This window comes from Hippocampus comes, unplaced genomic scaffold (assembly GCF_001891065.2).
Source record: "Hippocampus comes isolate QL1 unplaced genomic scaffold, H_comes_QL1_v1.1 scaffold132, whole genome shotgun sequence".
NCBI classification, from domain to species: Eukaryota; Metazoa; Chordata; class Actinopteri; order Syngnathiformes; family Syngnathidae; genus Hippocampus; species Hippocampus comes.
This window is the reverse complement of record NW_017805467.1, coordinates 3,272,799-3,298,534: the sequence shown is the minus strand read 5'-3', so window position 1 is coordinate 3,298,534 and position 25,736 is coordinate 3,272,799. Positions and strand designations below refer to the sequence as shown.

General features: G+C 41.2%; 1 protein-coding gene across 3 annotated transcripts in view; it reads left to right on the top strand.

The window, feature by feature from the left end:
* dennd1b (DENN/MADD domain containing 1B) overlaps nt 1–25,736 on the top strand; it is a 135,588-nt gene that overhangs the window by 46,878 nt on the left and 62,974 nt on the right. For 2 of the 3 annotated variants that reach the window (XM_019875292.1, XM_019875291.1), the window contains exons 4-10: nt 8,104–8,153; nt 9,312–9,431; nt 15,342–15,411; nt 17,142–17,222; nt 18,758–18,817; nt 21,374–21,427; nt 21,909–22,019. In XM_019875292.1, coding sequence (XP_019730851.1) covers nt 8,104–8,153; nt 9,312–9,431; nt 15,342–15,411; nt 17,142–17,222; nt 18,758–18,817; nt 21,374–21,427; nt 21,909–22,019 — 546 coding nt within the window. The remainder of the gene's footprint in view (nt 1–8,103; nt 8,154–9,311; nt 9,432–15,341; nt 15,412–17,141; nt 17,223–18,757; nt 18,818–21,373; nt 21,428–21,908; nt 22,020–25,736) is intronic. The other variant, XM_019875293.1, reaches the window with a different exon arrangement.

The window sequence follows — 25,736 nt, the reverse complement described above, 5'->3', positions numbered from 1 at the left end:
GGGCTACCAGATATTTATTTGGAAACTGGCTATTTGTGTGTGTGTGTGTGTGTGTGTGTGTGTGTGTGTGTGTGTGTGTTTTCTTTCCTATGTTGATTATGGTGAAAATAAAGGATACATTCACCATTCATTTTTTGTAATTGTAAGTTAAATGTACTATATTGTGAAATATATTCTTATCCAGAAGTTTTATCTATATTGCACATCACTAGTGTGAATGTGTATATCTTTTTGCTACTTTGTGTTTTCATCTTTCTTTTCCCAATGTGCTTTTACTCTACCATGTGTGTGTGTGTGTGTGTGTGTGTGTTTTCTTTCCTATGTTGATTATGGTGAAAATAAAGGATACATTCACCATTCATTTTTTGTAATTGTAAGTTAAATGTACTATATTGTGAAATATATTCTTATCCAGAAGTTTTATCTATATTGCACATCACTAGTGTGAATGTGTATATCTTTTTGCTACTTTGTGTTTTCATCTTTCTTTTCCCAATGTGCTTTTACTCTACCAGGCTCACCCATCAAGATTTCATGCCATCATACATTTTAACTCTGCATTATTTATTTTTGCAGTCTTTCTAAAACCAAAGCTCAGCTGTCCTTGTGCCTTTACACATTGCAAATGAATGCATATCCATGCAAATTCTTAAAAAAAGGAAGGCTGAGAATTTGAATATTTTGCTTAAAGCTGCACCCAGGTCGACCCTGCCATTCGGCATTTGAAAGCAGAGTGTCTTTTTGAATACTGAGGCTCTCTCTTTGTCATGTTCGCCAGAGGGGCTGGATGAGCGGAACAGCACCGGCAGGATGGGCAGGCGTCGGATGGGGTAGCTGCGCACAGACAGACTAATTGGGAAAAGTGTGGGGGGGGGGGGGACAATGGGTGTTGGTAAGGTTGAGGAAAAGGTGGGGTATGCAGGAAGGGGGGGAGGGATTTAAGACGACGACCCCGAGTTACTGTAGGTGGGAGGTGAGAAAGGACAGTGAGAGGGGGGATAGGCAGAGAAGAGGTGAAGGTAGAGCAAGTTAAGACTGTAGGTTTGATGTTTACGGAGCCATACTGACTTAACGTATTTTGGAGGTGGTAGCTGGAGTTGGCATTGTTGCCAAATAAATCAATTGAGCGAAGTATTGGACTGAAAATGAAGCCATTGCTTCAAATACATGTTCTTGTTTCCAAGCTCAAAAAGATATTGATCAAGGTTATTGTTAAGGTATATTGAAGTCAGAACACTCTAATTAATGATTCTAAGGCAATGTTTCAATCATGTAAAAGGGTTATTAGAATCACTACAACATTGTGTAGTGGTTCAATTCAGATAATGAAGAAGGTCGAGTTAAAAAAATAATAAAATAAAAATAAATAAGTATGAAATGTGGGTGAGGGTTTATCCCCCAATTATACTCACACCTCCCGATCTTGTCAGTCATTATTCTTCACAGGTTTTAGCTGAGAATCAAAATAAATCTCATCTCTTATATTAATATAATAGTCATTACTTTTGGGTACTCCTATAATTACAATGTTGGCCACTGCTGAGAATGTATGCTCCAGAAGTGAGCATGAGTTGCACCGAATGGATCCGATTTCTGTTATCTATTTTTTATTTTCTCATTGTATGTGGATTTTACAGCTCTGTCATGGATTTTTGCATGGAGTGAAAAATATTGCTACATCCATGTCATTGGACATATTGGCTGTATTTTGGGGCGGGTTATGTTTTTTTTCTTCTTCTTCTTGTAATACAGGAAACAAAGTCTTTACAGCAACAGTGCCGGGAAGCAGTAAAATAAAGGGCAAAAATAAAAGCAGATGTCGGGTTCACTCCAACATACTCCGAATTCTTCAACACACCAAACAGCACACAATTTGGGTGGAGCACTGACATACATGTACTTGTTGCATCGAATTTTGGTATGTTAATTATCTTTATAAATTCGTTTGCTGCCATACTCCTCCGTTCTTGATTGAAAAAAATAAATAAATAAATAAACTTCTTTGTAGAGGACTCCGGAGGCCGAGCTGCCCTGAACTAGGTTGAGCTACGTCGGGCAGCCGGCTAGATTGATCTGGCTGCAGTAGCCAGGGGAATATAAAGCAGGGCAGAGGCTTAAAGTCTGAGTCCCCCAAGAGAGGAGTCCTTGCTGCATGGGGAGAGGGGCATGAACTGAGTTCCTTCTACCTCCCTCCCTTGGCCGCTGCATCCGCACACGGAATAACTTTCCATCGCTTCCAAGCTTTCTTATGACATTCACTTTGTCTCCCTCCCAGTCTATATTTTCACCTCTTGCTAAAATATTTTCAGCATGTTCCATTTCACTTTTCTTTTTCACACCCGCTGTGCATTCAGTTCTTTCCCATACTCCTCTTCCCTTGTCTATCGAGCATTTGAAAGCACATCTGAAAGCACAAGTGAATATTGTTCATGAAGTTCACACCCAAAATGAAACACCAAGGCTAATGTTGAGTTCATTAGGAAATACACTTGCAATTTCAAACTAACTTTTTTTTCCCCCTCTATTGCGGAGCAGTTTTGCTAATCAACGACTTCATTTGAGGAGCAGTTTTCTAACTTTAAAGGAGCAATTTCTGCCTTTCTTTTGTGTATAATCAGCAGTAGTTATTTGTTCAATTCATATTGTGCATTGCACCAAACAATTTTCAGCTCAGCTAGCGAACGTCACATGAGCTGTGATTATTCGTGACTTGACCCCTGGCCACATGTCATTTTCTGTGCACAGCAAGGGGCAAAATTTCTTTTGAAAGGCGTCAATTGTACATGAAAAATGAAATGATGTTCCCACATTCATTTTAAATATTAAATATTAACAGATAAAAACGGCAAAATTAGCAAAGTATCCCTTTTAATTGGCGCTGATACGCATCAAAGCTTTTGACATCATCGCCTCACCATCTGAAGTGACAGGCGTTTAGAAGGTAGCTAAACGTTAGTAGGAAGTGACAATGAAATTAAGGCTGGGCGATATGGTTGTGTATCAGTATTCAAGTATTTCATATCAGCCAATATCAATATACATGTATATTTAATATTCTATAATCTTTTGAATAAGGACCTGGAGGAAGAAGGCTGAATTTTGGTAATTTTATTTTAAAGTCTAATTTTGAACTTTACATCAGAGCTTGTGAAAAAGTCAAATCAACTAGTCAATTTAAAGCAAATAATCATCAATTGAAATCATGTGCAATGTGTGTATTTCATATGAGTCTATCAAATTATTCTTTTCACCTATTTTTAAAAATAGAAAAACGATTAAATGGATCAGAGCTAAAAAGTTACATCAAGCACAACTATCAAATGGAAAAATACCATACTACCGAAGTATCTGGTAGTAAAGCACTCTTTTGTGCTCCAAATTTCCTCTTGGGTTCTTGTAATTGTGGCACAAATCTCACATATTGTCATCTCGACCTACAGCGTGCAGAATAACGGGGTCAGAGTTTGCTTCTTGATCTTTTTTTTTAATCGATATTATTTTGAATTAAATTTCTTTTGTTATTGATCAGGTGTCTTCCACGATATATATTGATAATGAATTGTTGCCCAGCCCTAATTATATTGTTTTATTCTTTTAAGTTGTAACAGCAGAAATATTTGTACTAGACAAAAAAAGGTTTGGTTATTGGTATCTGTCTTGGTTTGGAGAAGCAGGAAGCTTTCGGTTGTCTTTATCGGTGCGAAAAAAAAACAGTTATCCCGCATCTCTAAAATCTGTTATTCTCAGTTTTCTGATTCAGTGTGTTTCGATGAGGCACAAAATGCAAAGTTTGACTCGCAGGATGCGATGTGAAACGATATATTTCGATCCTTTTTAGGATCCTTAGCATTTATAAGAACATTTTTAAAACTTGCTCGCTTTTGTATTCAACTTCTTAATGCTGGTTTTGTCCATTTTTGACTTAACCAATTGTGTGTTCAAAACAGCCCAGCTGTTAGATTGCGTTACCTATCAACCGCCCCCCCCCCTCCAGTGGAATTTCTCTATAGATTTTAATTTTAACCAACCACAGGCACTCCAAAAATAATGTGGGTTGAGTGAGAATGTTTTTAAGAGATTGAAGTTTGCCTCCATTTGCTCAAATGTTGTTGCGCCTCCTTGTTGTATAATGTTATATTCTGCAGGGGGCATGATGCAAGGCTGCACTGGGCTGCTGTTGTAGTGTTGCGATGCACTGATAGCAGGATGGTCCACTGGGGGAACCCAGAGCATTCTGTCTCACTGAGTGATACCCCTGTCTCCACTCACGATAAACAACATCCACGCATAATAGCAGCGTCTGCCAACCTAGCAGCGCATTCCTTCCGCCCTGCCCCCGCCACCCACCTTCCAAATCCTCAAATATATTATCTGCCTCTTTTTTTCGATTATCTTAGGAAAATGGCAAACAAGGAGGTATTATAATGTGAGTGCCGTTATTGGTGGGGACCTTCGGGTGCTGCGCAAAACTGTTGAGGAACACCTTCTTTGGTGCATTTCTTGTATCTTAATCACAGTGGGGTCAAGGTATGATGAAAGAGTGGAGGCGAAAAAAGAGCGTCAGAAGCCTAATAGTTCCTCTTAACGTTGGTGTTGTAGGAAATAAGCAAACCAAAAAAAAAATAAAAAAATCCACCGGCTACTTTCACATTGCATTTGCGGTAAATTGGCACATCAGAGGAATTGACATGGATTTATTCGCCTGTGCCTTTCAGACAAAACTTGCCAAAGCGTGACGTTGCTGTACCCAAAGTACATGTCCTGGGTGGCAGGTTGCCATGTTCACCAAATAAAATGGGTTGCGTTGTCAGCATGACAGCTACAATTTCTTTCCAAACAAAGGCGCACAGACAGTGACTCTTCGGTTTTAAACGCCAGACATGAATTTCCGTCTGTCTGTTACGCTTCTGATACGACATCCCCTAAGCTATCAAATGTAATTGATTAAAACAAACAAACATGTCAATCATCTGCAATTGAACACTTGTTTGTTTCACATTATCATCAACTAGTGATATTTTGTAGTTTGATTCAACTTGGAGCGTGCTCGGGATAACAAGTAATAATTTGGTCCCAACTATTTTACTGCTACTTTATAGAGGAAATGCACTAAAGAGCCATCTTTGTAGGACTGGGAAAATCAATTGGCAAACTGAATTTGTCGACACAAAAATTTCTGCCTCAAAACTGTCATTAGTAATTTTAAAACCATGTTTGCGCCACCTGAAATCATGTTCCTGGATAAGCTATTTAGCCTCATCGCAGTAAGTCCCATCATTGCTTGACTGGCATAAAGCATCTTCTGCTAAATCGTCATGCCCGGTTAAACTTGTCTTGGTGTACGCTGAAGCTTCTCGAGCGAATGTAGGTTAGCATCAGTTAGAGCTTCCTCCCTCCGTCTCTTATCAACACAGTGATAGAGGGTGACTCTAACGTGACCTGATTATTTCATGTTTATTAATTGAGTAATGGACGGAACAATAGCAATTTTGATTCTAAAAAGTGACATCGTTGTAGCCTCACAACTTTGCTACCTTTTTCCAATATAATGTTTTTAACTGCACAGGTGCACCCCTATTGCTTAGCTCACTTGCATAGTTGCTTTTGTATTCACCCCAAAATGCTCACTAACACTCAACAAAAGGGCAAACCAACCAGATGCGGAGAGCGAGAATCATTTTTGTCATCCTGATGATTGGCTAATTTCTTAAAATGTTCATTCCTTGTACAGATAACAATTGTGTAAAATGAAAATAGTCATCCATTGAGTCCTTGATAGATCACTAAGCATTGGTGGATAGAAAAGAAGGCTTCATTCTAAGATCTTTCTCACAGGCATGAGATGCCAGTTTGTTTAATGGCTATAGACAAGAGGACTGCAAATGTCCTCACAATATATGATGCCAATGTACCTGAGGATGGCAATCTTATATGTTGTGTAGCCCTTAGAAATATATTTTTATATATATATATATATATATATAGCACACATCTGCTGTTTCTATGTCACATTATTCACACGTACAAACACGCACGTTCCCGATGGTCCTGTATGAGATCAGAGTCTCGGCAGTCCCTCGACTGTCACTCAAGCACACATACCTGATGTGGGCGGGGCTGTGACAACTCTCAAATCTGGCAAGTCAAATGTTTTTATTTGCAGGCAAAGCGAGTCCCAGTGTGTGTGTTTGGGTTTGTGTACCATATGCAGCGCGCCAAGGAGGGCTCTCTGGAACATATTGGTGCTTGTACATAGTGGTTAATAATAGTAGCAAACGCACACGGCGATGGCAGCTCTGATGTGTGTGACAGTTTTACAGCCGCACACGCCAAGACACAGACATGCATGTGCGCGCGCACACACACACACACACACACACACACACACACACACACACACACACACACACACACACACACCTCCTGTGCCACCCGACTCTCTGTCTTTGTTGACTTCTCAATTCTATCGCAAATTCTGAAAAACAGCTACTTCCCATGCACCGACCTCACCTCCCCTCCCTTCCCCTGCGCTTCATTTTTGGGCACATGCACACGAAATATATAGGTGAGTCAAACTCAGCCACCCACACACCAAAGCATGCACACTGATACAAATGTACATGCTTAGCACCCTGACACCCCTCTTCCCCATCCATGCAAGCAAAGTCCTTGAAGCAGGCAGGAATTCACATATATCATACACTCAAATGCACTCACATTCTCACCCCCCCCCCCCTTCTGTCATAGCTCATTGTTGCTGTTGCTTGTTTGTCTGTGACAATGCTTGTGTTGTGCTGCAGTGGCAGCTTTATGGTTTGTTAAAGGGGGAGGTGGGGGGGGTCGCATGAGGGCTTTGTTGGGAGGGGGATCAGTGGCTGCTCCCCATGGCGAGGTCTTCGCAACAGTATGCAGGAGAAGCAGCAGACATCCAACTTGTCATCATCAGGATCAATTTATGTGGGCTGGCACAGGGAAACAGACGGAGTGAGAGATGGCAGAGGAGCAGCCCAACTCTCAGCTCGGACATCTCCCGTCAGAAACAAAAAGGAGATAGGCCTTGGACTCAGTGGCCAAGCTTGGCAGACATGGCAAGATAAAGCGAGACGAGTGAGGCCAGAGCGTAGACAGTCACCAGGATTAGTCTGTGGGCTTGGCGACAGCTGAAAGAGAGGTAGACGAGCGTTGACGCAGACCGTAGGAAGGAGCGCACCAGCCTGCACCTTTTTTGAGCCAGGAAAGTCAAGAGCGAGGGGCAGACAGACACACAGACAGACAGGAGCGTCAGCCGCGGTGCTGGGCGACCGCGCGGCTGTTGTGATGTGGCTCACCCATATGGTGCTCTGCTCTGTTCCTGCTCCCTGTCTAAATCCATATGCTGCCGCTAGAAAAGGTGCCCCCCCACCCCCACCGTATCCCCTCCCACCTTACTTGAAGAGCATGGAGACCCTCCCTTCCTCCCCCTCCAGCCCACAAGGGAGGTGTTGGGAGGTAAAGCCCTGAAGGCTTGTACTCCCCACCACCCCCCTTTACCTCTTAACCCCTCTGAGCTGCTTAGCCCATTGTCGCTACAATCTGCCACCACCGTAGCTTCGGCACAGTGTTTTTTTCTCTTTCTTTCTTTCTTTCTTTCTTTCTTTCTTTCTTTCTTTCTTTCTTTCTTTCTTTCTTTCTTTCTTTCTTTCTTTCTTTCTTTCTTTCTTTCTTTCTTTCTTTCTTTCTTTCTTTCTTTCTTTCTTTCTTTCTTCCTCTTCCTTCATCCTTTCATCTCCCTTTGGCACCCCATAATCGATGAACTTATTAACTGCTAATTATTCAAGCTGTGGACTGAGGATCCCTGCTTGTCTGCGGAGAAAAGGGACCACGACTACTTTGTTGAGCCACGTGAAGTCGTTGATACGGCCCATTCATTTGGATTAACTGCATTTAGGAGCCGCTGTTTAGTACTTGTCAGATTGTTATCACAAGTGATTAACTTTAATCCTCATTTTGCTCAGCCACTTGATCGTGCCCGCGAGAGTTTTTGTCATATAATACATGGCCATTATTTGTATTTTCATTTTAATATGAGTTTCTCTAAACTGTGTGTCTGTTTCGTTTTCTCAGGAGGTGCTTCAGACGATACCAAAGTTCTGCTTTCCCTTTGACATGGAAAGGTATGATTCCTCTCCCTCTCGCCTGCTTCCTTGTCCGCCCGTCCCCCTCCCCACCGCATCTCGGTTTCAACCTGTTTTACTCACACTCGCCCGCACCCACCCACACGCACACAAAACATAATTTACCTTATGATCCACTTGCACAAACTACTGAGCTCCAGGACAAGATCTGCTGTGTTGAAAGTTGCTCTTCACAAAGATGGTGAGAGACAAATTTGATAAACACAATCTTGTATGTATTAAATGATCTTCAGTTTTGTGGTTGCCGCTTGCAGTGGCAGATTCAAAATATTTGACAGGGCTCTCAGTCTCATGCACACCACTGCAAACTAAACCAATGGTTTAATTTGTATCTCAAAAAAGCACTATTATGCTTGAAATAGCAGAATTGTTGCCTCCGGTGCTTGTTTGAGCTCAGCTCATTTTCGATTGTATTCGTGGTCCTAATTTTATAATTCTTTTGCCCTCGATCCTCACACACACACACACACACACACACACACACACACATACAAACACACACGTATGTATGTATGGATATGTATGTATATAAGGAAAATGAACAAAATCAACCTATTGTCATGTTGACAGTTGCATTAACATTTTGTCACTGTCACAATATAAAGCACATGAGTATCACTTGAGCCCTGCACATAAATAAATAAATAAATAAATACATTATACATGAGCTTAGTTGACATTTTGTGGCAAACACACAAAATATAACCAGTGTTTTAAAACACTGCCAAAAAGTGAGCTTTTGTGGGCCGGCCTTTTTCTGACACATGAAACCACTCAGGCCAACATCTCTCCTCAAGGCAGTGGGGTTTTAATTTTTGGCTTGGGAAAGGGCCATGATATAATTCCCATTACAAAGAGAGCGAGAGAGACTGTGCTCCAGTGTGGTATCTTTTTTTTTCCTCCCCGTCTCCAGTAAAGCTGAGCTGCTGCCATCTAGTGGTACTCGTTTTTTTTTTGTGGCGCAAGTTTTGTGTTCTCTCCCGCTTTAGAGTTTCTCAAGTTATCATCCTGAAGAAGTATGACATAAAAATTATAACTTGAGTTTTATTGTTTGCATAATGCCATAGATTTAATGTGACCCTTTGTTACAAGGCGATTCCTCTTGTATGTGCTGTTGTTCCTCATGTCGTCTTTTAGAGTTTCCCAGAGTCATGTTGGACAGAACTTCACCTTTGTGCTGACCGATATTGATGGCAAGCAGAGGTTCGGGTTCTGTCGTCTTACTCAAGGATGCAGAGTCTGCATATGTCTTCTCAGGTAACGCGCACACACACACACACGCACGCACGCACGCACGCACACGCACGCACACACCAAAATATTCATTTATGGTCACATTTGGCATTCAGAGAGGTGTAATTATCTGAAAATAAAAATTGTTCAACAATTGTGGTTGTAGTTTGCTCAATTTTTTTCCTTCGGCTGTTCATGAACCAATTACTGTTGGTATTGTTTAATGTTTCAAGACAACCAAATAAGGAACACTGAAGGAAATATCACATGAGAGGGTGTGATGTTGACTCACCAACCTTTTTGAAACTGGGAGCTACTTCTTGACTACTGATTATTGCGAAGGGCTTCAGATTTGACTCTGTGTCAGTTACAGGTTATTCATACGATTACAAATCATGATTATTTATATAAAAGATTAAAACGAACACATTTTTCCCCCGAAATTGATTTTGATTCGGTTACCGGTTGGGTCAGAAAAGAGGGAACGATTTTGATCATTGATCTCCGAAGTAAAAGCAGATGCTTGCAAATGTCTTGTTTGGATTCACCACACAAAATAATCACTCTGCTTTCATGAAGGATTAGAAAAATCAAGGAAGATGTACTTTGGAAGGGCTGAAATCAAAGCACTTAGACCATTTTAAGATAAACAATGGCTTGAAATGAGGAATCGATTGTCAAAATAGTTGGAGATTCGTTTGTTGATGATTAATTGTCGATTCATTTGGACATCTATAGTTCTAAAGTTTTGCTCCTTTCCTGTAACTAATTCAGGAAGACTAAATCTTAGAAGGACTCAGGATTATGCACCTATGACACTATTACAATAATAAGCATCAATATCTCTCTCAAACCGTGGCCGTTAAAATAGAGCTTTTTTTCTTATCTTTGTTGAGCTGACTTTTTAAATCAACTCTTGCATTCGATGTCATTTGATTGTACCAGTGTTGTGACCAGAAGAAGTCATTTTTATTGATGTACTGTATGTCAGTGTGAGATGTGATGTCTGACGTGGATAAAACAAAAATCTGATGAAAATGAATCAAAATGCCTCTTTCTTTGTTTCACCTTTCTCATATGCTCTTCTCTGTTTTTCCAGACAGAATTAGAATTTGGCTTGTCATGAATGCAAATATGTATGTTTGATTTCTTGCTGAACTCACCTTTAGAATAAAACTGGAACGAAAGACCTTCAAATCCAAGATTTTGTAATATACAAAAAGATGTATTTTGTCTGGGAAGCCCTACTTGAAATGGTCCACGGATGTCCTGTCTTTTTTTTCCTCCATTAATTCCCCACAAGATGAAAAAAAACTCTTAGAAGCAAGCACACATTTTTTTTCAATAGTTTCTCATCCTCAGTCTTCACACTGAGATGAACTTTGCCAGATTGAGCCGTTTAAATTCTTATCTGCCCACACAAATGTGTTTGTGATTTACCCACAATTATCCAAAAGTTGAGCTTTTTTTTTTTTTTGATATTGTAAAGGTGGATATATCCTATCACAGAAGCCGTAAAGGAGAACATCAAACCCAGTTAAACTGCAGTTTCTTTGCATAATTACACCCCAACAAAGGCTATTATCATTTAATTCCCGTATAATTGCATGTTGACACAGTGTTTCTTTCTCTTTTTTCCTCAGATGTAATTACCCCACCATTACAAAGAAAGAGCACTTTGGTGCAAATCTCAGTGGACATGCGTGTGCACTTTAGAATAAACTGGAAAATGTGCAAAATTAACCCTTTTTTTTAACTCGAGCATGAAGCAGATAAACAGTTAAATGGGGAAAAGAGCACAAAGCCTCTGTGAGTGAGTGTGTGTGTGTGTGTGTGTGTGTGTGTGTGTGTGTGCGTGCGTGCGTGCGTGCGTGTGTGTGTGTGTGTGTGTGTGCGTGTGCGTGTGCGTGTGTGTGTGTTATGGTGGACAGTCGTAATTTTGTCGCTGCTCTGAACAACAATGTCCAGCCAACCCCCAACACACACACACACACACACACACACACACACACACACACACACACTCTCATGTCTTTTCTCTCTCTCTCTCTCTCTCTCTCTCTCTCTCTCTCTCTCATATTCTCTCCGTCTCTCTCCCCTCGTTATTCGGCGACTGCCACTGTGCGACAGCAAAGACGCTCTCAGTCCATAATTATGCATGAAGCTTTGCTGCCTGCCAATTAGCAGAGGCTCCCCTGTCCCTCTCGCTGAGTTAGACATGCTAATTCATTTGACATATGATGTATAAAATTCATTATGCATTCTGAGGACTTCATGGTTAATTTTTAACAGAATTGTGTGTTGAAATCTTATTTTTTATATGTGTTTGTTTTTTTTAACTGAAAATATATTTTAAAGGGCATTTGAAGCAAAACGTGGAACTACATTTCCTGTCAAATGCCTTGCAGGCACCCAATATTTTAGCTTTGATTTTTCTTGCAATAGCTTTATTTGACAATATTAATCAGGCGTCATATTTTAACCATCAGTGCCTCATAGAAGAACTTTAAATATGTCTTCTTAAAATCTGAAGCAGAGAGACTGAGGCCCCAATTGAATCCGTACTTCTAATGTACAATCTCCAGTCGATTTGAAATGAAAGTGATGACGAATGTTTTTGCCTCTTTGATTGTTGAAGTGCTGGGACAATAAAATTGTCACCTCTGCTCACACAAGGAAGTTCCTTCATGAGGGGGACCGTTTTATGTGGACGGAAGTTTGAGAATGCTTTGGCGTAAAAAGGGCCACGGCGTCCTTTCAGGCAGCTGAAAAACAAAACAAATAATGATTGTTTGTTTTTAATGCCATTTTGATGTTATTCAGTCATTCTTCTCTTCTGTCATTGCCTGACATGCCTAAGTGGAAGAATTTCTGTCAGAGATGGTGATTGTTCACTGATGGGGGGAGGGGATAATTTCCTGCATTTTACTTGACTGGGGAGCCTTTCGGATACACTTAAGCGACGACACTGCGCTGGTTAGTGGATGTTTAACGGGTTCCTGGGAGTGTGGGGGGCGAGTACCGCTTCCTCTTTTGTGTGTAACCCTCGACCTGCAAATGTAAAGGTGAAATGAAATCTTCCACAGAGGGGTCTCCAAAGTGTCGGATACGTTTGAATATTAGGTGCTTGTGTACTTAAGGAGATTTAAGACTGAGCTGAGAGACCAGCAGTAAAAGTCAGCACCCCACCGGTGATTCAAAGCTATTAAAAAGACAGAAAAGATTGCGCAGGATTAATCAGGAGGTTGTACAGATACAAGAAATAAATTTTGTATAGAATTACAATAGAATCAAGTTCTTCTTTTTGACATATTGGTGATTGAGTGCCTAATTGTATTTTTAAAGTCACTGCCGGATCTCAATGTTTTGATGCATGACTTTTTTTTAGCCTGGGATGGGGGGGGTGCGGGGATGAACCGGTTTCCTCTTGGAGTGCAGGGCACTTTGAAAAGACATGTTTAAAAAGGCTTGGACTGTGTGTGGGGGGGAGCGCGGGGCACTTTAGTGATGGATGCCTCTCTCTCTCTATCAGAGGATTTGCCTTGCACAAACACTTCTGAGCAATGAACTGTGACGAGTAGGAGTATATCTCTGAGTGCAGCTCCTAACATAAATTTAGCAATAACAAGAGAACCCGAGCTGGAGGATAACCAGGACAAATCACTGCATTAAGGACTGATATTAATTTCACATCATTTTGAATAAAGCAACAACTCCTTTTATACACTGTAAAACAGGAGTATTGGTTATTTGTGGCGGACTTCTTTCACCACCAATCAATCATGTGTTTCCCTCGAAAAACAAAGAAGGTGCAGTGCAGCCTAATGACAGAGTTCTGTGAAGCTTGACGGCTGTTCAGGCAGCCAGAGTTGTTAATTTTTAATTTATATATTTTTTTAAACAACATTCACTTCAGCAGTGAAAAATGAAGGATTTATGTCTGGAAGCCTGGATTTCGAAACAGGAGTTGTGAAGGAGACAAAAAATTCGAAAGCTTTGTTCTTAGTTGTTCCATCTGGGTGAAGATTTATTAATTTTTTTCTGTATGGCTTCAACGTAAACTGACCTCATCTGCAAGCATTCGTGCTGTATGTTTTTTGACATGGCAGAAATAGGCTGATATGCAGTCAGCATGTGAATTAACTAAAGCGTGTTTGATTCGGTCGCCCCCTGCAAGTGTGACCCGATTGCGGTAAGTCTTCATGCAGATGTCAAAATAGAGGCATGTTAAGAGGCTGATTGTTTCAGACTAATGGTCACTCAGCCCCTCTGATTGGTGCGCTTGGCTGCACTTCCCCAGGAACCCGCCCTGTCATTGGCCCCTTGCGGATTTAGCGATATGAAAATTTGCATTCGGTTCACTTTATTGTTTTCTCGTTGTCTGTTAATTCCAGTCTACAGAGCAGCCAGTGACCCATGGCCTGGAAGCTCTTCAGTCTCCAGCCGACTGCCAAAGCAGGACTAGGACTCACACACTGCAAGCCCACAAAGAATTGTTTTATACAAATGCTTTTAATAATATTTGTCACACATTTTAATGAATTTAAAGGCCACTTAAGCACTGCGGCGTCCACTTTTGATTCATTGGCCCAATTCACGAATTGCTGCATTGTCAAATGAATTTTAAAACCACATGCATCAAAGACGTGTTGATAAGGCACGAATGGGAATTTGTGTTTATTTAACACTGAAATGTCCTTACCTGGAATCATTATTCATGCTGTGTTCGAAAATCCATGTTAAAAAGCAAAAGTGAATGTAAATTCAATATCTTGACGGAACAGCATGTTTTCACACTTTGGTTGCATAACATTAAATCAGCGGATCCCTCACAGCCAAACGAAAAGTGTTGGCCTTCTTCCACCAAGAAAGCAAGCTTGGCCAAGAATATGTCAACCTTGTAAAGAAAGCCATGCTGCAGATGCTTTTAGCTTATGCTGACCGTACTTAGTGATAAGCTTTAACACAAAGAAGCTGGGCAAACTATATTATGCTTGTTAATTAATTCATTTTTTGTCCATTAATTACATCTTTGTAATATGTGATGGGGCATGAAAAAGAAAGCGGGCAGAAATGGAGCATGTTGGAGGAGAAGAAGAGGGTAGGAAGCATCTTTGGCTGCATTTTAGTTTCCCGTCTGTGAACAGCATGGCAGTAAACTGTAGCATCCTTGCTGTTCCTTCTTTGTATTAGAATCTGTTATGCACTGTTATGCACGGAGGCAGTAGAAGGACAAGCTCTTCTACTGCCTCCTAGTTTTGGATGAAAGAACAGATATGAGAGGAATTCATAAAATGCCGAGGCCCATCAGTATGAAGAATGTCATAATGAGCTGATTGTGTGTGTGTGTGTTTTTTTTTTTTTTTACCTCTACAATTGTGTGTTGTTGATACTGTTTAAATTTATATTTAAGGTCACGGATGCTATCCAGTTGTGTATTGTCTGTTTTAGATTACAACATGTATTTTTTTTAACGGTCTTTTAATAAATATGAATATATTGTATATTAAAAGCGCCCTGCCCCAAGTCAGCGGGCATAGGCTCATTCACGACCCTCAAGGGGCCAAATGCTGGAGAAAATGAATGGAAGGCTATCTAGCAAAATTAACACAATTATATTCATCACCCAAGTTATTCTTAAAACAGGAAAGTAGACATTTTATTTTTATTTAAATTTTTTGGTCGAATTAGTATTTATTTCATTAGAATAATGTACTTACCTTTGTAAAAAATGAGTTTTGTGGCTGGGAAACATTTTTGTTGGCAGTTTTTGCAAAACTTTGCCTTATTCAGGCACAATGGAGCTTGTTTTACTGAAAAATAGTCCATTGAACTTTTGCCAGCCTTTTCATATAATTTTCTTCTAAATTCCTGTGGAAATACATTGAAATGTTTGTTTATGAAAACGTGCCATTTTTTTTTTTGTATTTGCAGTTATCTTCCGTGGTTTGAGATCTACTACAAGCTGTTGAACACCCTTGCAGACTATCTAACAAGACAACAGGTAATCATCTCGTTTGCACATTTAGCGACTCACCGTTATCGGATGTTGTACATGTAGTGATTGACAAGTGCAAACAAGGAAAACAAAGAGGTGGTAATGAAAGCACAGCCCCCTTGAATAGGGAAGAAAAAAAGGTTCAATACTTCTCCACACTGGCATGTTGCTTGCCATCTTGGGCTCAGCTGTGCTGCTGTTATGTTGACATTTCACAGACCAAACACCGATCTAAAAAAGTTATTCCCGGTGATTTAGTGCAAGACAAACCTTTAACACACATACACACACACATACGCTCCCAAATGCTTACCACTCGCAAAAGTCTTTTCCCCTGACTATTCACTGCGATACCGCAGCAAAGGGAGGGGAAATGTAAAATATGCAACAAACTGGGGAGATGTGCAACATGTAGCGCAGAGAGGGCTGAGGTGAAAGGAAGAGGGAGGGAGAGACATATCACGCTGTGGGACCGCTTTCACTTGTCATGTTGGTGCTTCTTCCGCAAACCCTCGGAGAGAGCCTTGTTAAAAGAGAACAATCAGGAACGCGTGCATCTTACATAAGCATTTAAAATAAACCGTCTGATTCAAACTGACTCACCCGCATAATGTAATAAATAGGGAGCGAGGGTACGCCGAGGCGGACAGTTAAGTGTGTGAGGAAGAGAGAAGTTACTGGAAATCCTGGATGCCTTATCTGTTAGTGTGCATGATTTGATTTGTATTTACCCCGCTGCCCGTTCCAGGCGAGAGGGGAGATGTTGACAGACAAGGGAAGACAGAAGAGCGATGAGGGTTTAAGGCGAGGGCTAAATGAACTGTTTCCCCAGGCCGTGTTGTTGACCATGCGTGTGAGCATTGAGCTTCTCATGACAAGGAGGCTGTTCGATTGCACACACCCGAACACCCTCTTCCCTTGCCCCCACCCCACCTCGGCGCTCACTGTACATCACCGCCCCGTCCTCGCTCGCTTGCACACACACGTACACTCCATACATTTACGCCTATCCCCACAGAAGCAGTGGCTGCCTGCCAAAACCTAAGCAAAGTTCACTGAGAGAGAAAAACATATCAAACAAAGAACAATCCCAGTGTTCACAGTAGCGGCTTTAACTGAAAGTGGCAAAGTGCTGTCCCCTTCTGATCTTCGGCAAGAGGCCCAGCAGCGGAAAATAGCAGTCTTGTCATGGAGCTCATAAATGCTGCTAGAATAATTTCTGAGCCTGTTCTGTGGTCAAGTGAGCTCTCTGAAGGTTTCTGAAAGCCCTTGTCTTTGGAGTGGGGGGGCAGGGGTGGGTACGGGCTCGCTTAATTACTGACAGCACTCTCTCGCCTGGAAAATCAACATTGCTGGATAATGGCTGTCTGCAGCCAGAAAGTCAGCCCCTTGTAACCTCACCGTCTTTTATTCAGCGTATACTGTTGGGACAAAAATATTGGGACAGTGCAATTACACTTCCATGAAAATAGTGGAAAACAGAGTTGGTTTTCTCTTGGCAGCTAGCTAGTCATCAATCAGCGAGAGCACAAGACTTCTTAGTCCTTTAGAGTTTTTTTTGGGGGGGTGGGGGCAAACAAATGAACAAATAAATAAATAAATACAACTGTTTAGACAAAAAAATGAAAAATGACAAGGTTTTATTTGCAAATGTACATTTTCATCCACATATAATAATTGTGGCACCAAGCCCAATGAGTAAATAATATCCATGTGTCTGTTTGCTTCTTAAACAGAATAATGACTTGAATGACATGCTGAATTCTCTGTACGATCTTCCTGTGCCAAAGCCCTTCACGCCAGTCAACTTGAGTGTGGTAAGAAAAAGTTGTGTTGATCTAATTTGCCCTTTCTACCATGCCAAGGCATAGAGAAATTTACGGTTTACTTATAAGCCATGATACGAATTCAAAACCTTTCACTCATCTTCGTTATTACCATCCCACATTGTACACTTGGCATGTTTGCTGTAAATGTCTCACTGTTGGGTTTTTTTCTCCCAATTTTGTGGCATCATCTCTAATATACACTGCACAGTTTGGGTGTCACTGTTCCAGGGCAGGAACGCCTTCCTGCAGCGGAAAGAATACAGCACAAATGGACTGGATATCCATAAATCAAATTTGAAACAAGCCTCTTTCAGATGTGGCTAAATCTCAGATATGGATTTGTTATTATTGTTCCTATCATTAAAATTTTGAGCTGGATTTCAGTGCTCAATAAAGATAAACATGGTGACATCAGATAGACGCCATTTGAAAAGATGTATTGGTGGACTGTTTAATAAAAAAAAAAAAAAAAAAATCCATAAATAGGCACCGAATCGACCTGCAGTGTAAATAGGAGTAAAGCTGCTCTGTAGTCAACTGTTGCATCAACAAGAGGATAATAACAGTTGACTATAAGGGAATGGGAGAAAGAGGGCAAGAAGACAAAGGAAGAAGGAAGAAAATAAGGCAGAAATGGAGAGATTAGCAAACTGCGGCAATGGAGGAGAGCGACCGGAGAGCAGGAGAAAATTAAGATGTGCTCGAATGCAGCAGAAAGACACCGAAGGCCCTGGACTGGCACTCTGTTTGGAAACAACAAGAACCGCTAGCAGGTTTTAGTGAGATAAGCCTGAGCCGTTTCAAAATGTACGTGTGCTTTCATAACTCGTCATGTCTTCTGCTTATCAAAAAGTGGAATGGCTTAACGAGGCCAAGCCCTTCAAAGTTGAAAGAGTGTTTGTGTCCATTCTTGACAGCAACTCCCCTGCTGCGTTTCCACCGCATACATAAAACACACTTTCTTAAACAGGTGGCATTAACCTGCCCTCTGATGGTCTTCAGCGAGTATTTTGTGCACTATAATTTCGGTGTTTGGTTTGCTTTTCCCTCACTGTGTAACGGCATCAAACACTTTTGTTGTTTTTGGCTTTATTCATAGGGACACTCCCGTTTTGATTTTGATTTTTTCAGACAGTTAAACAACTCCAGGTCCCAGCAAGGATACACATTATTAAGATAACTTTACAACATGACAATAATATGACACCATCAAAATATCAAAATGAAGGTTAACAAGTTCAATTAAGATTCTTTATGATTTCATCTTCTTTTGTGTCAACTCTTAAAAAAAAAAAAGCTCGTGAATGTCAGGGCATCATTGAGAAAGATGCCGCAGGAACAAAAGTGATAGCTTCATGTTTTTTCAAGACAAGCCACTTGTTTGATAATTAATTGATGAAGCGAGTTATTCCCTGAAAGTGTTTTTTTTTTTTTTAATCATGCCAGCCAAGAATAGGAACCCTTGTCCCCTTTCATGTGTGAACCCTGTTTTGCTCTTTTTTCTCCCTCTCTCATTGGGCAAGAATGAGCAGTTGTATATTGCCACTGGGCAAGTACTGAGAGATCAGCGAAGCAAGGAACCGGTGAGTGAATGGCAGGAAGGGAGGAGGTGGTGGAGGAGGAGGAGGAGGAGGAGGAAAGGAGGCTGCTGTGAAATGTGAAACCGCCGCTGTACTAACCACATGGGAGCCACAGCTTTCCAATCTGGCCAAATAAGCTGCACTATCTTTTTAAACATAACAAAAACAAACTATCCTGGGCTTTGGTGTATGCTGCTGCTTCTCTGGAAAACAATCAAACTTTGTAAATGATTAATGCCTTTCCACATCACCATACTCTCACCATGAATATCAAGGTTTTTGTTGTTTTTTTTTTACTTACATTTTATGTTTAAAGCAAAGGCAATTGTGCTCAAAAAATCTCCTTGATGCCTTTCCAGTTAACCCACTTTCAGTGTTTTTGTATAAACATAACTTCGAAAGAAGAAGAAAGCAGACGAGTGAGCAAGCAGCCGTTGAAAGCCTGGAGTGAATTATGGAGCCGGATTTGTTATTTCCATAATGCCATGGATTTGTAGACCAATGGGAAAAACGTAATCTAGCACACGGAACACACAAACAGAACACAGGGATCCATAATACGATGTTTATTTTCCATAAATCTTGTTTGTAGTACAGTTAATGTCGGTGTCTTTTTTTTTCTGACAGAGGTTATTGCTTGGTTAGGCTCAGTTGATATCATTCGTTGTCAAGAGTAAATAACACTTGTCAAGTAGGGGCGAGATGATGAGAGATCATTTTGTTGCAGGATGAATTAAAGTCGAGGCTGTCAACTATCTCAGTTTACAAATATCTTAAATTTTATCATAGACTGTCACAATGCTGGACAATAACCACCGCCTGCAGTGACCTCTGTGACCACGACGACACGCTTTTTAATCTCGGAATAGATGAATCATCGTTGCATTTTGTTATCAAATTTGGTATAAACATTCACTGGTGTTGGTAAGCGCTTCAGCTATCTGGTTTCTTGTTTTGCACTGGAAGCTCTTGGAAAATATGCTTAAACAAAATGTCAAGTAGTCATTAATCACATATCTTTTGTTGCAGAAGAAATCAGCTTTGGAATTCTGTTAGCTTCATGTTTGTGTTGCATGTTTGCCTGATGCAACAAACGAGACCCTCCGGCTCAGGAAGTATAGCCATTTGAAGAATAACATACAGTTTTTTCAGCTTTTGTCCATAATGTAGAAACACCGAGGAGAGGAATATTTTGTACTGTTTACCCTCGCATTTTCTTGAGTAATTATGCAGATTTGCGCCATTTCTTACTGTGCCTCAATTGAGTATTTATGACCACATTGGCATCCTCTCTACAGAAGGTAAAGAAAAATAGAACATTTATGTACAGTGCATGTAAGTAGGTGAATACAGTCCTCAGATGTAAATTATTTGGATGATGTCTGGAGTTCATGGAGCATTGTCTTTAAGTCCCTCCAAAATTCCCCCCTCCGATTCTGTTGGGTTCTCTGGGTTCCTACATTTCTCCTATCAATTCTTCTTGACAGGGCGGGTGGCATGGTGGTCAACTGGTTAGCACGTCGGCCTCAACATGTGAGGGTGCATGGTTCGATTCTGGCTCCGGGCTTCCTGTGGGGGGTTTGCATGTTCCTGCGCGGGTTTTCTCCGAGTACTCCGGTTTTCTCCCACATTCCAAAAACATGCATGGCAGGTTGTTTGGGCATACAAATTGTCCCTCGTTGTGATTGTGAGCGTGAATGGTTGTTCGTCTATGTGTGCCCTGCGATTGGCTGGCAACCGGTTCAGGGTGTACCCTTCCTACTGCGTGACGACAGCTGGGATAGGCTTCATCACGCCCACGACCCTTGTGAGGCTAAGCGGATTACAAAATGAATGGATGGATGGATGGATTGATTCTTCTCTACCTTGAATCAGACAATTTTGTTCACCGTCTTTGTATTGAGATTATTTGATTGAGAGATTTTTCCACGGTTGCAAATTCACGTATGGCAGCAGTTGAATTAACATTCTGAAGGCAAATGTGGCGCACTTTGAAACATATTTAAATGTAGTTATTGTTCGATGCTCTTAAAATACTCTGTCAAGGTTTTAAGGGACACGCCGGCAACAGATGGCTGAGTGAGGTGGTTCGTGCTTCACTTGGTGCTTTGCCTACCTGTCTCCAGACAGAACCCCTCTCCGGCCTCTTTGATGGGAACACTAAATGTGCCCTGCTCTCCCAAAGTGAGACAGGCAGCTCTGTGATCCTCTAAACAACCCGTGTTTGTGTGCGTGCGTGCGCTGGCACACACAAGTGTTGCTGCTCCACAAGCCTTTCTAATGCTTAAATAAAGACTCAGTTTTCCACCAGAGACATCACCCCAGTCTGTGTCTATGGGGAGATGGGTTTCTATTGAGTGTTCTCTGTTCTGCAAGCCCGATAAAAGCAGCGCCACAGTTCAGACACCAGCTCAGCAATTCATATAGACAGAGCTGAAGATGAGCCATAAATCATAGAACAAAGTCAAACCCTCCCCCCCTCATTTTCTTCTATGTAAGTGGTATGCATCACTTGTGACCTTCTCTCTTCTTTCTCCTGCATGTTTGTGTTTTCCGCAGCACTCCTACTTCATCGCCCCGGATATCAATGGACTGCCAACTATCCCAGAGAGTGTAGGTATTTGTGGAAAACCAGACAGAAGAGAGATAAAGTGAGCCCTCTCTTCTGGAAACATCTCTGCCTCTAATCGTATTTAACCAGATACACTTGTCATCTTTTGAAATTATTGCATCATCCTCTTGTTTCAGTTTTGTCTCCTGGCGCTGATACATTTTCATGTTGAAGTTCAGTGACTTGCATGGGTATTAGATACTTCAGATTTAACTCGCCCTTTTCCCTGTTGAGTTTTGTGTTGGAAGTAGAATTCAGTCAGGCGTCTGCGCATGCAAATGTTAACCTCTTTAATTCTGTGTTTTCACTGTTGGCTTTTACAACAAAGTAATCGGCGCACGGTTGTAGCTCAGGTACAGTACGTCTGTGCAACGAGAGCACGCACTCGAACCGTCTGAATCCTTGACACCTTTCTGTAACATGTTGTACAAGGACAGTTTGTTATGTGCCTGCATATATCGCTTCTTTTCTGCCTCTTTCTAGAGAAACCTGACAGAATACTTTGTGGCTGTGGATGTCAACAACATGCTGCAACTCTACGGCAGTATGCTTCACGAGCGGCGCATCATCATTACCTCAAGCAAGCTGAGCACTGTGAGTCCATTGGCTGGGATCAGCCACAGGAAAGAAGCTTTTCGAAACAGTGTGTGCCACATAGTGTCAGTTACTCATGCGACACAATCAGTTGGGCGCGGCTTGCGTTCATTTTATATGGCATTTAATGAATCCCCAGGGAACAGTAGTTCTGAAAGAAGATTCAGGTTGGGCTCGGGATTGAACCTCGCTTGCCTGTACTTGGCCCAGGTACTCGAGCTTTCTCCCTGGCCCCAAAATTATGGACAGTATTAAATTCGTTACCGGTATGGGTGACTGTGAGTGGTTGTCTGTCTCTCGGTATTTGTCCTGTGAGTGACTGGTGATGATGTCATGGTATTCACTGCATCGCACTCGATGCTGGTTGGGATAGGTTCCAGTTTTCCCAAGCAGAATTAACTTCATAATTCCCATCATAATTTATTTGGGTTTTGAATCCACACTCTCTGGTCCGAGGTCAGATCAATATCGACGGTGCGACTGAACTACTGCAACGGCAAAGAATTGTTCACAGCAGGGCCTCAGTTTTGTTTCTCTTGACTGGGGATTTGTGCAAGGAAGATGCGATTCTCCTCTCTGTATATGGCACTCTAGTCATAAGTTTAAATGCACTTGAGTAACCAACTTCAAACTGCACCCCAATTCTGGAAATAAATGTTGAGGTCAAATTTCATACATTTGAGGCCAAAGGGAGAGTAAAATGGGAGTTAATGATGTGTGTGTGTGTGTGTGTGTGTGTGTGTGTGTGTGTGTGTGTGTGTGTGTGTGTTTTAGATTGCATTGTGCATTTTTTTTAAAGCTTTGTGTTGGAGCCACAATTGAGTTAAGATAGAAAGATAGGCTTCCTATGGAGTTAAGTTAAAAAAAACAAAAAACAAAAAAAAAAAAACATGAACTACTGTAATGCCGTCACATGTGGGCAAGGAGAGCCACAGTCGCTGAACACGATATACAGTCAAACACACAAATACAAAATTAGAAAACTTGAGGGGCCCACCATAGCCACAAGGCTCACAACCTGACTGCAGCTGCTGATGTCACTCACTAGCCGACACCCCTTCAAGGCACACATCCAACACATGGGAAAAAAATGTTTATTGCTTCACATTGCCCTTTTTTAACGTTGTTTAGGGGTGTAATACAAACCAATTTGAATTGGAAAATTGGTTGCGATTTAACCGAATCATTATATTTGAATATGTACCGTTCTTGAATCGTATCGTACCCTATGATGCGAATCGTCGAATATGCGAAATATACACAGTGTGTAAAATGGCTTTGTAAGTTTCATGTTGCTGATGATTTGTTGATTATTTAAATTTTAATTAACTTGAACAATTTGTGATTTGGAGAGTTTTTCGATGCTGTTGCCTATTAATAAACATGATAAAAGCTACGGCCATAGCATACCTTCATCCCACTGAATTGAACCTAATTCAATAGTTCCACTTGAAAATGTACCGTTCTTGAAACTTATTGTACCTCATATATCGTGATACGTATCGAATCATCAATTATTATAGCGATGTTTTATACATTATGATGTTTGTATTCTTCTTGTTGTAATTTGTATTTATTTTTTCATAGAAACCGTTTTTTTTTTTGGGTGGGGGTGGTGGAAAAATGAATGACCTTTCAATTAATTTCAAAGGGGAAAATGTTGATACTGTTCTAGTGAATAGAGTTACCAGCTTGGTCACACGACGGATTAAAATCATAACTCAAGGTACCACTCTATTGATTTACAGCCTCGGAGATACAATGTCTTCTTTATATGGATTTCACATTCTAATTTAGCCAGAATGTCTAATAATTGAATATGAAGCGCTTCATCAGTATTCCAGCAGGATATCAAAACCCCAAAAAGTAGGAAGAGACAATTCCTCTGACACGCAAGGCTGCTTGTGCAGAGTTGAACATCCCCCCGCAGTCAAACGGTTCCGCAAGTAGCAAGATCTGATAGTCACTCCAAAGCTGGATTATATTTGACTGTCTTGTAACTCGAAAATAATATTGGACCAAAAGCCTTAAATGATCACTTATTGGATGTCTTAACTCACATAACTGAAAGCAACTTGTGTCTGTTTCGATGAGGGAGGGAATCCTTCTAATTCTCTCCCCCTTTCTTCCTTCCTCTGTTCCCTATTCCGCCCTCCGAGCCTTATCTTTGTGTTTGCTGAGGCAGAGCCAAATGTTTATGACAGATGAGATGGAAGAGGGAAGTGATGTCATCCCAGTCCTATCTGTATCTCTCATGTAGCTGATTCTGCCCGGGTCTCAACACTTGAACAGCCGAAGGGCCCCGCGCTGTTGATGGGTGTTGGCAGCACCCAAGGTCTCCCATATGAGCCGCATATAGGCAAAGCTGTAAAATTCAGCCAGCCCTCCGAGACTTTCACCTGTCTCCCATCAGCCTCTCAAAACAGCAGCACCTGTCCTCACACCGCGGTCACACAATGAACAGCGTCAGACTCGAGAGTGAAATAGTTTTTTTTCTCTCTCTCTCAAGCAGAACGAAGACGGTGGATGCGGTTTGCTCAAATGTGATTTAGATTTGTCTGCTACCCTGAGACAATTATGTTCGTTTTACTTTTCTTAACAAAGCAATTCTTCGTCAGACCTTTTCCTCTCTGTCTTTTATCCTTTGCAATCCATCATCCACTCATCTGTCGATCCATCTATCTTCCTCTGGGAGGGCTGTTTTGGTTTGGCAGCAGTATATGTCAGACACTGTAGTACAAAGGTATTTTCACATCCCCGCTGGGATTACTTGCAGGCCCTTGCATTATTGCTGCTCCTGTGATGCATTATTTTTTTTTTCCCACTGTTGGGGAGGACTGACCTCCAAGTTCAAAAGGAAAAGCTTGCCACAATAATGCATACTTAGCTGTAAAGAACCCAGCTTATTATCCAGCCCGGTGCCTCGTGATCAAATACTTGAATAGGTGATGAATATATAATTGGTGTCAATTTGTCATAATGTTTGATAAAGTGACTGTTGGCAGTCAGTAGATGGACGGTAATATTTTCAAAAGCTTATTTTTTGCTGCAGAGAGTGGAGGGATTGTTGTGTCATTGCTGAGAGACGAGCGCTCACACAAATATTTTCTCCGTAGTCGCAGCGCCAGTGCTCATCACTTCAAAGAATAAATTGTGTTGCTCATTAGGGATAGGTGAGCTGTTTTTCCCCCCGCTAAAATATATATATATATATATGTATATGTATATGTATATATATATGTGTGTGTATATGTATATGTATATATATATATGTGTATATGTATATGTGTATATGTATATTAGGGTGGTCCATTTTGGAAAAGTTTGTCGGATTCGTCGGGCCGGGTCGGAAATCTTGTCGATACTATGACACAAGGATGTGTGCAAAATTTTATTCCGATCGGATAATTTTATCCCGTCCCGCAGAGCGACCAAAGTTTCCCCTATGGAAAGAATGTTACGGGGCTGAATGGTAGTACGGTTTCTCCCGTACAGTAAGGATTTTGTTTTGCTCAGTTCGCACTTGCAATAATTCAAAGACGGAAGACAGGAACGCATGTATTGCAAAAAAGGCAACCGTGGTGATCCTGCAACACTGGTGAGATTGTTGGTCCATGTTAACTGGTCCATCTGTCTATCTGTACATCTGTCTACATCGCGCGACTGTCTGGAAGTGATCCGATCCGTTTTGCATTTTTTTCAGGCCGGGAGTGGTGC